Raw genomic sequence first — 12,791 nt, 5'->3', positions numbered from 1 at the left:
GTGAAGATACATAGAAAGTAAATAGAAAAGATAGTTTCATTGGCTAAAGAAAACAAAAGTTTTCTATTTGCTCAGTTATCGGTATAACATTCATATTAAGGGTGATATGTTATAAAAGCAACATTACAGCGTGGATAAAGATATTCTGAGTCAGGAAGATCTGGATTTAAAATTTGCTTCTGATGCATACTATATAGATAACCCTGAACAAACCACTTAATTTTTCAATCCTCTATGCAGTTTTCTAAGAGTATAAATTGCAAAGAGTATAGAAACTAAGCTACATTGGTAGAGAGAATTTCCTCACCTGGAAGTTCCTTTTAACCAATGAAAACAAATCTAATCCTTATGTGAGTTTGAACCTATGTTGTTATAAGAGTCTGGAAAGTAAAAATTTCCTATTCTAGTCCCAGTTACTAGTATGAGACCTTTAATAAAAGGAAGTAACTAAATACTGACTCAAGATCTTTAGCCAATCAATTATAATTTTATTGTACTTATTAAAGTTTGGTTGGTTTTCTTGAAAGTTTTGTTTTTGAAATAATGTGATCTTTAATATGCCTAGGTCTTAGCATATTCTTCCTTTTGTTGATCATTTTAACATTACTTCATGTCTGAAAAATGACAAAGATTATGTATCCTTATTTTATCCTCCTCTTTTACTTAGCTTATGAAAGTATCAGTTTTAGTAATTATGTTAAACAGGAGCACGAACTACTTTTTTATTCTTATCTATTTAATTTGATTAATTTCTAATATTTCTACTGAGACTTGATAATCCATTATTATCGTGTCTCTATTCTTCTTTAATAAATAAGTGAGGGGACAACTTTTCCATCCATGCTGTCCTCCCAAGGAGCAACCTTCTATCTTGCTGTTCCACCTAGGAGGCAGGCTTCCTCCTATGCTACCCCCCTGGCCAGATTCAACAGTACTTTCCAAATTAATAAATTTATTTTTTTATTTTTTGAAAAAAAAAAGTTTAATGGATCACAAAATAGAAGTCCAAATGAGTAAAATAAATACTCAGGAATATTACACTAGTAGAATTGGACATAAAGTGGGTTAATCATAATATCTATTAAAAGGAGTTTAGCAAGATATCAAAAGTCTTTTATAAGGTCATTTCAAACTATGAGACAGTTCTTGAGATCTCAAGAAGAGTATTATGTCAGGATTCCAGTGTAATTTAATAGCATAACTTAAGTTCAAATTGTATAAGTAATTGATTTTACTTGTTTTAACTTTTTACAAGGGAGAAAAAGATAAGTTTTACGATGTATATATATATACATATATATAATATTACAGTGGAATGTATATATTGCATAATTTCTGTTACATGGTCATCTAACCCAGAATATTTTCTTTATTTTTGTACTAGATAAATATGGGTACCAATACAATCTTGCAGGATAATGTTGTTGCAGGATTTGAAAGAATTGGTTACCATATTGCTGGTGAACCATGTCCAGGTAAGTTACTGATTTACAGTATATCTCTAGCATAGAATGTCTGCTATTTGAATAAAAGAAAAATTATGTCTAATTAATTCCTGACATTAGTTCTTCCTGTTATAACATTGAACACACTGAGTGAATGAAACTGCTCCAAGATAATATGGGATCTCAAAGGAAACTGAGTATTTTCAGGAGGAGTTACATTAAAATTTGAAATTTGTGTTCCAAACAACTCACGCAATCACTGCCCTGGCTTAAAAATACAAGAAATCAGTCTACTTGGACATAGAGTAAATCTACTCTTCATTTGGAAAATAAATAAATCAATGTTCACTGCGCCTAAATTCCAGAGATTCTTGAAAAAAGCCAAGAATAATATTAATTCCAAAGCTACACTATTCTTTTTTTACATATTTCTTTCTATGGGGGCATACTGATGATTTCAAACATTATTTCTCTAGATAATTCTTTTTTTTTTTAACCCTTACCTTCTGTCTTGGAGCCAATACACAGAAGAGTGGTAAGGGCTAGGCAATGGGGGTCAAGTGACTTGCCCAGGGTCACACAGCTGGGAAGTGTCTGAGGCCAGATATTAAAGTCTGTAATTTTTCTATAACCTCTTTATTAAAAAAAATTGTTTTCCCAATTTACTGAATTTCAAAATAGGATTCCTAAGCATATCAATATTAAATATTAAATATATTGGAATAAAGCTTTGATTTCTCAACATAAAGAATTCCTTTTCTTGAAACTCCTTTGTAACTCAAAGATTAGTGAATTGCTCATAGGGCAAGTACTCTGGGCTTCCTAAATTTGATCATATCTTCTCTCTACTATGCCATGTTTCTTCTCACTAAACACATAATAATAATTATTATAAAAATTTTATATTTCCTATAAACATTTTCCCATAAACAGCAGATCTCCCTTAAGGATCTCAAATTTTATTTAAGGAATTTTCTGCTTTCAGGATTCATGTTTGTTGGTATAAAAAATTCCTAGATAAGGAAACTCCCTCTACCTAAGTAGATCAGTACCTACTCTCCAGTTTAGAGACTTATGAAGTTGAGTAGAGTTCAAAGAGATTAAGTGACTTATCTAGAATTGCACAGCCAGGACCTGTCAGAGGTGAAACTTAAACTCAAGGTTGTCTGGCTCTAACCACTGTAATACACAGCCTCCTTTCTTCTTTATATTTCTTTAAAAATATAATACCATAGAAAGATAAATAACCAATCTTCCACAAATCTTACATAGAAAATATTTTATGGAATTTTATTTTAATCATGTGGTATATTTGGGGAAATTTTCTTTTAAATAGATAGCAATATATAAAAATGAGATATATCATCTTTAATAATATGAGCTAAAGATCAATCATATTACTTCTGCAAATTGCAGATATAACACTATTTGGTCATCACATAAAAATTAAGTTACAGATATGTTAATTTTTAAAGTTTTGTTAAACTAAAAATTAGGAGCTTAATAAATACAGGCAGCATGTTTTGCTCATTTCATAAATCAGTTATGTATTTTCTTTCTAGATCAAGCTAATTCAGCAGAAAAGTGGCATAACAATGAAGCTCATGGAGGTTTATATGGTGTTTATATGAACCAAGATGGCTACGCTGGGTGCTCTCACATCCAGGGGTTTACAATTTGGAAATGCTGGGATTATGGCATCTATTTTCAGGTAAATGTGATTATTCCTAGTGGTCTTATGGTTGTTGTTATTTGGTATTCTTAGGACTTTGATACCAAAAAAAAAATGTTTTACAGACCACAGAGAGTGTGCAAGTCTCTAATGTGACCCTGGTTGATAATGGGATGGGAATTCTTCCCATAATATATATGCCAGCTGCAACATCTCACAAAATTTCCAGCAAAACAGTACAAATTAAGGTAAGAAATGCAAACTCTCTCACAAAGTACTGATAGCAAAAAATAACTAGGATACTCTGAGTCTGTGTGTCTGTGTGTGTGTGTATCAAAGAATAACAAATATTTTTGGAGTGGTTATTTTGACTTCCAGTGTTTTAAAGTTTTCAATTATGATTTACTTCAGGTAAATTCAGTATCACTGTTATTATTATTAGTCCAAGGAATATTTATTATTATCATACATATAATAAATGACTATTTTCTAGAACTTATTAGTTGTAGGAAGCAGCCCTCAATTTAACTGTTCTGATGTCCTCACCAATGATGATCCTAATATTGAACTTACTGCTGCCCATCGGAGCACTAGACCTCCCTCAGGTAGTGTATTTTGCAAAGTTGAGATTTGCCTGTGCAAATAAACATTCAGCTAAATTTCATGATTTTTTTTTCTTTTGGGACAAGGGGGTAGAAGTGGAATTTGCTGGCCTACCTTTGCCTCTGCACACAACATGGCACCAAGGAAACCCCATGCAGGGCTAATGAGTTACAATGCTATTAGTGGACTGTTGGAAGTTTCTGGTAGGTTTAAAAATTGTAATTAGCAATTGTCTGATAGAATTTTAAAATGAAATGGGAAACTGAAGTATAAAAATATTATATAATTACATCTGAAACAAAAAATACTTAAAATTAATATTCATATGAATCATCAAGACAAGAAAAAATAAGTCAAAGACCAGAAGGGTAAATTTCAAAAATGATTCCCTAGTGTATTACCAAGGGAAGTGAAGAAGTAACTGTTACTTGACTTTTGAGAAGGCAAATAAAAATAGTTACGATCATAATAGCAGCTCATACAGACAAGTATAGATTAAGCTGGTTTTCAGGTCCAACCCATTAGGCCTACAATGAAAGATTTTGCTCATTTCAATATAATTTTCTATAGTGAATTTCTTTAGGATTTCATTTCAGGGAGTTATCTCTACAAAGATGATAGCTCATGAGAGAAATTTGGCCTCAAGTACCCTTAACTACATTTTCCCCCCTCATTTTACTCCCATTGATTGGCTACTGTCTCAGAATTTCAGAATTTCTTTGATGGCAGGAAACCAATTTAAAATATTACATGGAGTTTGAATGAAACATTTCATACTGATTTTAATGAAGTTCTTTATGTGCAAAATGAAGGGGTTAGACCAGGTGATCTCCAAGATTCCCTCCAGCCCTAACTCCTATGACAAATGTGTTCCAGAAAATTAAAGAAAGCATATTGGCATAAAATGCCTTTGTGAAGTAAAGCCACATTTCATTAAGGAGCACACATCTCTCAAAATCCAGGACACAGAACTATAAAAGACAGTATAAGAACAGAGGTATCTTAATAAAATTCATTGTCCAATTGGACCCCTATTTTTTAAATAAAAAGAAACAGAACTTGCAAAATGAATATAACTGAGTATGTTTCAGCTTACGCTGCTGTTTCTTTTTGAGACCATATTTCTAAGTAAATACAATACATTAGGAACTATGAATATAAATGCAATACATTAGGAACTATGAATAACAAGGCCAACAACAGAATAATGTTCTTCCCAAACAAACAAAAAATGCCTTTGTACAGAGTAGAATTGGTACATAAAACATGTGAAATTAGAATGCCATAAAAGGGTTTTTTAATTATTACTTTTAAACAAGCGTGATGGCTGATTTGTTTTTTGTTTTTAGATTCCACATTTGTTGGTTTTAAAAATGTTTGTTCAGATGAAACCGCTGTGATGTTCATGACAAATCCTTTAAATGAAGATTTACAGCATCCAATTCATGTGAAAAATATACAGATGGTTGACACAACTGAACAATCAAAAATATTTATACACAGGCCTGACTTAAGGTAATAGTCAATTGTACTGCTAACTGCAGTCAAACTTTTATCATTTTTATCCTATTGTTCATTTCCCTGTATATCTAAAGATGTCATTATACAAAAACTATAAGCAGTTGGCTGTAAACAAAAAAATATTACCCATGTGGAAATCACCAAGATTCTAAGAAGCACTGATATAACTACACAATTAAGTTTAGGAATTTGTTTATTGTTAAGCAGAATACCTCAAAGTTAGATTTGTTAAATACTATCTTTGAATTTTGAAAGACAAATTTGGATTATGGATATGTGACTATACATCTCCAAGCATAGACTGTGAGGTGACAAGTCCCTGCACTATTCCTACTGTCATTTCTTTGTACTCAATTTGGGGAAAGGAAATATATAAGGAAAAAAAGTCTCTTTCTTAAGCTCCCTATTCTTTTGTCTCCATATGCTCACTTCTAGTGACTTTATGACTTCCCATGAGTTTAATTAGCATCTTTATATCTGTTGAATCCCAGATTTATATAGAGGCTCAGTGTCTCCTCTGGGTTTCCATTTCCCATTATTAATTCCCAATTGGATATTTCCAATGGAGTCATCTCAAACTCAGGGTATCAAAAACAACTCATTATCATCCCCCTCCACCCCCAGAAAAACCCAACCCTTCCTCCGAACTCCATTATTTCTGTCTAAAGCACTTCCATTCTTCCATTCTCCTGGCTTCTAACATCAACATTATCCTCTACATACTCTGCCTCACAACACAACACATATCTAAGCAACTGGAAAAACCTGCCATTTCTCTCATTTGTCATCTTTCACTCTACTAACACAGCTATCACCTTAGTTCACACCCTAATCATCCATTGCCTAGATGATTACAATGATTACAACTAGTCTCCCTACCTCAAGCCTCTCCCACTCTACACTGTCCCAAACATTGCTTCCAAAGAGATTTTTCTTAAGTGTAGATCTAACCCTGGCCTTCTCCTAGCCAATCAACTTCAAAGCTTCTTCTTGCTCAGACCATCAAATTTAAACTCCTTTGTTTAGTTTCTAAAGCTCTTTATGACCTGTTCCAAACTTAATCTTTTCAGGCTCACTGAACATTATTTCTATTTCTGCACTCTGGGATCTAGCCAAACTGATTTCTTTTTGTCACACACAGTGCTTCCTCTCCCATCTCTGTGCCATTATGGTACTTGCTATCTCCAAGGCCTGGAACTGATTCCCTTCTTATTTACTTTTCAGAGAATCTTTCTTTTCAAGGCAACTCAATCATCACCTTCTGCATGAAACCTGATCTCTCCATCTGATAGTGTTCTCCTTTAACTACCATGTATTTTTGTATTTATTTACATTTTCTTTGTATTTATTCTGTATATATATGTGTGTATATATATATATATATACTTATATCCTTATTGTCTCCCTTTTATAGAATATAATCTTAACAAAAATTGTTTCCTTCATTGTATTTGTATTCCTCAAAACCAACACTCTGCTGACACATAGCAGACATTTGATAAATATTTGTTGACTGACTGATTGTTGTAGAATGAGTTAAACTGGACAAGTAGACTTTCTTGCCTGTTCCCAAAACTGCTCAAATATTTGTTATCTGTTATTCCACTTTTACCCTTCCTGCCTCACTGTTTTTTGCCTGTGGAAACAATATGCTTGGGATTTTCATTTGTCTATTATTACAAATAGAAATATGTAAAGACAGAGTAATGAAAATTGTTCTAATCACAAAGGACAATGGGTTCAACAAAATGTATTTGTAGCTGTTGGTATCTTATAAGGATCTATAATGCTAAATATGAAAAGCTACAAAAATGTTATCATTTTGTAAAAGATTCTCTGTCTATTCGATTTTGTAGCACCACAATGCTGGATAAAAGAGCTAGGTGGTAGAATAGATCAGAAGATGCTAGGAAAATACATTTTTTCCATTTATATTACCTTTTTTTAATAAACTTCCAATGTGAAAAAAATCTAAAACTTCTGCCATTTTACAAAATTGTGATCTATATTAGAAAATGCAAGTTTTTTCCAAAGTAGTTTGACTAAATGTTTTTAATGACTGAATGAAAGTGCCCTTAATGTGCTTGACCTAACACAGAAAACACTGTATAAAGCCCACTCATTCCCTTGGAACTCATTAACCAAACTATAAAATATCTTTTAAAAATCCCTACAGATCTCTGATCTCAATCATAACTCATGAATGCCTTCTCTTCACAAAATTCTTGCTCATCCTTCCTTAGAGCATTTAAGCATAGTGCTGGAAGCTCTCTTTTTATTCTTTTGTTATTTTGTTGACATTAACACAAATGGCTTAAATACCTCTGTGTTACGCCTTACTCTTGCTTCAAGACAGGTCAACTTCCATTTCCTAGTTTATCTATATTTTTATATATTTCTATATAAATTCATCTATATGTCTATGTCTATATTTTTAGACATCTATATCTAAATATATCTATATATCTATAAATCTCCTTGAAGATGTGTGGCATTTTGTATGTGTGTGTATGTGGTCTGTACATGCATGCATATGTGCTATCTCAGGCATCTAGCTACTAATATTGCTAACATGTTACAGCCTACTTGTAGAACCATTAGGTATTTTTCCATTGTTATTTAGGTCCTCTTCAATTCCAATTCTTCAAATATTATGTTACCTCATTATTACCAAATTCTATGATTCTCAAAATCAAATTTTAAGTGTCTGGGAGATCAAGGGATAAAATGCTATTTGGTATGTTTAATAGAAGGCAATAATAGTCATCTATATGTGACATATTTCACATATGACAAGGACTTTCCTCACAACACTAGATAATGCAAATATTATCATCCCTTTTATACTTACAAGGAAACCGATGCCCTGAGAAGTCAAGTAAGTGACTTGCTCATGCTGACCACACAGCTAGTCAATTTTGGAGGCTGTATAAACCGGGTCTCATCCCCAAGTCTAATGACCAACCAATCTGGCTTTCAGTGTTACATGTTCATCATTTGGTGATAATACTAATAGACGCTAGGTGGAGCCAAAACAGCACCCATATTAAGAAATACTGAGGGTAGAGAATTTCACCAGTATCACAATTGGTCATTTTACTGTTCAGAACTTACAAATTATCATATTGCTCTACAAAAATACTCCATGCTAGGCTGCTTAAAGAGTTCGTGAATATCATGAAAATAATCCTTCTCCCTTCTTTCCTTCTAGGACTACTTTTTTTCTATCATAATATCAATCATGCTTTTTTTTTTTAAACCCTTCCTTTCTTAATGGCAACTGGAAGGCTGGGCAAAAGAAGTTAAGTGCCTTGCTCAGGGTCACACAGCAAGGAGGTACCTGAGGTCAGATTTGAACCTTGATCCTCCCAACTCCAGGCTACCTAGCTGCCCCTATGCTTTTTTAAGTTATCCATCAAATTTTATCTGTGGTTTTCAACTCTCAACTTTTTCTATAGATTAAATCCTCCAAACCTCCTCTTCAGAAAGTCTACACTTCTGTTGTACACTGACCTTTGAGGCAGGTAGGTGATAAGAGTGTTGGAGTCAAGAAGACCTAAGTTCAATCTAGCCTCAGACAATTACTAGCTATATGACCCTAGGCAAGTCACTTAACTTGCTTGCCACAGTTTCTTCAACTGCAAAATGGAGATGATAGCACCTACTTTACAGGGTTGTTGTGAGAGAAAAAATTAGATATTACATTGTAAATTACTTAGAAGAATGTCTGGCACATGGGAGACAGTTAATAAATGCTATTACCATTTCTCTTGCTTCAAATCAGCAATCCTTAAACTTTTTCATCTCAGGCCTCCTTTATACTCTTAAATTATGAAGGATCCCAAAAAAAATTTGTTTATGTTAAATTATACCTATCATTATTTGTCATATTGGAAATTAAAGCTGATAACTTTTTAAAATCTTATTCATTTAAAATAATAATAAACCCACTACAAGTTAACACAAATAATACATTTTATGAAAAACAATTGCATTTTCTAAAATAAAAAATATTTAGAAAAATAGAATTATTTCACATATTTTTGCAAATCTAATGTTTGACTTAATAGAATTGATGGCTGAATTCTCATATTTGTTTCTGCATTTAGTCTTTTTGATAGATTCTTCTAGTTTAAGTATATGAAGAAAATCTGGCCTCAGATATGCAATTGGAAAAGGGAGGAATATTTTGATAACTTTTTCAAATGATTGGGATATTATTCTTTGATATTACTCAACAACTGGTAGTTTCTTAAAGGTTATTTACAATGATTAATCTTAATTAATTGGCTATTAGTGAACTTTTTATATGTTGTTACATTAAAATCCGCAGATCAGTCTTGCACCTTGAGTAGATCTTTTATTCAGATATGATTTGGTCACATGTTGGTCATTTGGGAAATATTTGTTCGGTGAGCTATGCAAAACTTCTAAATACTGGTATATTTTATATCCACAGTATCCAAAATCACAATCATAAATATCACCACCAATCTCATCAGAAAAGTTTGAAGTATAAGGATGATCCTAAGCTCATGGCAACAGACACATATTTTCTAAACTTTTAAATATTCCCTTGCAAGCTTAGATTGGCAACACCTGTTCTCAATTATCTTCCTTGAAGTGACAAGCTTACTTCATTCATTTTTGAGAAAATGTTTGCCAAAAACCCATTGGAGTAATCTTACTTCATCTGTTAGTTGTCCTTTCAGGTAAAAATGGTATTCAGTGGAAAAAGACCAGCAAGTTCAACTTGCAACTCAAGCAATTACAGAAATGTTTCTCTTTGAGTCACCAATTGGACTTTGGTAGGCAGTGGAAATACTTAATTTGTACTTCCCATTTCATCAAACAGATCATTAAAAAAGACATGTATTCAATAGTTAAGATTTAATAAATTTTGATTGTTATTGCTTCATCAAGGGCCTTTTTAAATGAAACAGTATTTTTTAACTATAAATGTGTTGCAGTAAAGTACAATTATTGCTAGTACAATTGGTGTCATTGGCTTGATTCTTGCTGATACTAGCAGTTTTATCCACTATTGCTTTTGTTCCATCAATGCAAATGTTATATAATTATGTGAAGTTAAAAATGAGTCCAAAGAATACAATATTTAACACTTTTTTTGGCAGCACTTTTATCCTTGTATTCACTTAAAAGAAGATCTTTGATGATTAGTTGGTGCAGATACCAGATGAATACAAGTAGAACACAAGTCGAGCTACTTTTGGAGATAAGTCAATTAGCATACTTTTATTAAGTGCTTTGTCATTATGTCATGCACTGTGCTAAGCACTAGGAATACAAAAAGAAGCATAAAACACTTTCTGACCTTGAGGAGTCTACAGTCTAATGGGAGAGCCAACATGCAAAAAAAATCTATACAAAGCAAGCTATGTTGGAGGATTAGAATTAAAGAGAAGTTGAGCTTCTTGTAAAAGAAAGAATTTCAATAGGAACTTGAAGATTTATCCATTAAGGCAAAGTTCTATGAACAAGGTATTAATTAAATCTTTATGTTTGCAACAAAATCTTTATTTCCCAAGTCATGTGACCTTTGGGAAACTCACCCTGTAGACACCCAATACACACCATATCACACTTTGAGAACTGCTGCCTTAAAAGCAGTAGTTACTAATAATTACTATTAATCCTATTTTGATTTTCTGGTTCCTAATTTGAAAGAGAAAGAAAGAAAGAAAGAAAGAAAGAAAGAAAGAAAGAAAGAAAGAAAGAAAGAAAGAAAGAAAGAAAGAAAGAAAGAAAGAAAGAAAGAAAGAAAGAAAGAAAGAAAGAAAGAAAGAAAGAAAGAAAGAAAGAAAGAAAGAAAGAAAGAAAGAAAGAAAGAAAGAAAGAAAGAAAGAAAGAAAGAGAGAGAGAAAGAGAGAGAGAAAGAGAGAGAAAGAGAGAGAGAGAGAGAGAGAGAAAGAAAGAATATTTTAATAACTTGTCACTCAACAAGTATTTATTAAGTGCCTACTATGTGCAAGGCAAATGGACAATTTGTTCGCACAGTGGATAGAGTGCCAGGTCTGGAGTCAGAAAAACTCATCTTTCTGAGTTCAAATCTGGCCTCAGACACTTACTAATTTTGTGACTCTGGGCAAGTCACTTAATCCTTTTTGCCTCAATTTCCTTATCTCTTAAATGAACTGGAGAAGAAAATAACAAACTACTCCATATCTTTACTAAGAAAACCTAGAATGGGGTCATGAAGAGTCAGACATGACAAAAACAACTAAATAACAACAAAAATATGCCAGACACCAGGTCATATCCTGGGAATACATAGAAAGAAATTCTGCTCTGTTGTGTTCTGTAAATAATATCATTTATATGTGTGGAAAATAAATACATGGAATATTACAAACACTCCATAAAAACATTAAAGCAATTGCTCAGTGAGACTTGGAATGCCAGAATCATTTTCTGTGATTCTACATAATTTGTAGAATTGTAGAATTTGTAGAATTATTGATTCTACAATAATCAATATTATTGATTTTTTTAAGAAATTCACAGAATTGACCCTAATCTGATCAAATATAGACTTCAGCAATATGTTAGTTTTATATGCTATTTAGTTATAGTGAATTATCAAAAATATTCAAGGGGTGTTGATGAGCAAGTTAGTGAGTAATTATGTGACTAAGTAATAATTAATTTTGCTTTTTTTTTTTTGCCCAGTAAAGTGAATCCATCAGATTGTATAGATATGGTCTGTGATGCCAAAAGGAAAGCTTTCCTTAAAGATATTGATGGCTCTTTCCTGGGGAGTCCTGGTTCAGTGATACCTCAAGCTGAATATGAATGGAATGGAAATAATCAGCTTGGAGTGGGGGACTATAGAATTCCTAAAGTGATGCTCACATACCTGAATGGCAGCAAAATACCTGTTTCAGAGAAAGCACCATATAAAGGTTTGAGAAGATTTTCTTGTTTTTAAAGCAAAACATGTTCTTTCAATAGAAACACAATGAGCCAATAGCTAACGACAGTTTTTCCTTAATAAATGTTGTGCTTGTTATAGTAAGAAGAAATTTATGTATTGAAGAGATTTTATGATTATTAACAAAAATGTATATGCTTCTATTTCTAGGAATCATTAGAGATTCAACCTGTAAATATATATCTGAGTGGCAGAGCTATCAGTGTTTTGGGATGGAATATGCCATGATGGTTATTGAAAGCCTGGATTCTGACTCAGAAATACGTAGACTTTCACCAGTGGCTGTATTTGCAGATGGTTATGTTGATCTTATTAATGGTAAGTAATCAATCACAATGGGCCACATTATTTAATAAATACCTGCTTGATTTTTAACTATTCTATAATTATTCACTGCACATACTTATCTAAAATCTTTTCTTTCTATGCTTTCTACTTGCAAGTAAAAATAAACCCCCCAAAACCTTATATTCAGAAAAAAGACGACTTTTTTGATATCAGCCCTGTGAAATAGAGCAGCTATTTAAAATAGATCACATTAAACCAAATAAAAAAATGTAATAAACAGGAGAAAATATTCCTGACTCCTTAAACAGTG

At 32.4% G+C, this 12,791-nt stretch overlaps 1 protein-coding gene across 1 annotated transcript in view; it reads left to right on the top strand.

Moving 5' to 3' along the window:
* PKHD1L1 (PKHD1 like 1) overlaps positions 1 to 12,791 on the top strand; it is a 210,346-nt gene that overhangs the window by 159,267 nt on the left and 38,288 nt on the right. The window contains exons 63-70 of the mRNA XM_007488230.2: positions 1,385 to 1,475; positions 3,008 to 3,156; positions 3,243 to 3,365; positions 3,611 to 3,722; positions 3,807 to 3,923; positions 5,070 to 5,235; positions 11,932 to 12,164; positions 12,344 to 12,511. Coding sequence (XP_007488292.1) covers positions 1,385 to 1,475; positions 3,008 to 3,156; positions 3,243 to 3,365; positions 3,611 to 3,722; positions 3,807 to 3,923; positions 5,070 to 5,235; positions 11,932 to 12,164; positions 12,344 to 12,511 — 1,159 coding nt within the window. The remainder of the gene's footprint in view (positions 1 to 1,384; positions 1,476 to 3,007; positions 3,157 to 3,242; positions 3,366 to 3,610; positions 3,723 to 3,806; positions 3,924 to 5,069; positions 5,236 to 11,931; positions 12,165 to 12,343; positions 12,512 to 12,791) is intronic.

This window comes from Monodelphis domestica, chromosome 3 (assembly GCF_027887165.1).
Source record: "Monodelphis domestica isolate mMonDom1 chromosome 3, mMonDom1.pri, whole genome shotgun sequence".
In the NCBI taxonomy this organism is placed as follows: Eukaryota; Metazoa; Chordata; class Mammalia; order Didelphimorphia; family Didelphidae; genus Monodelphis; species Monodelphis domestica.
Note: the sequence above shows the minus strand (reverse complement) of the source record. Positions and strands in the feature narration are given on the sequence as shown.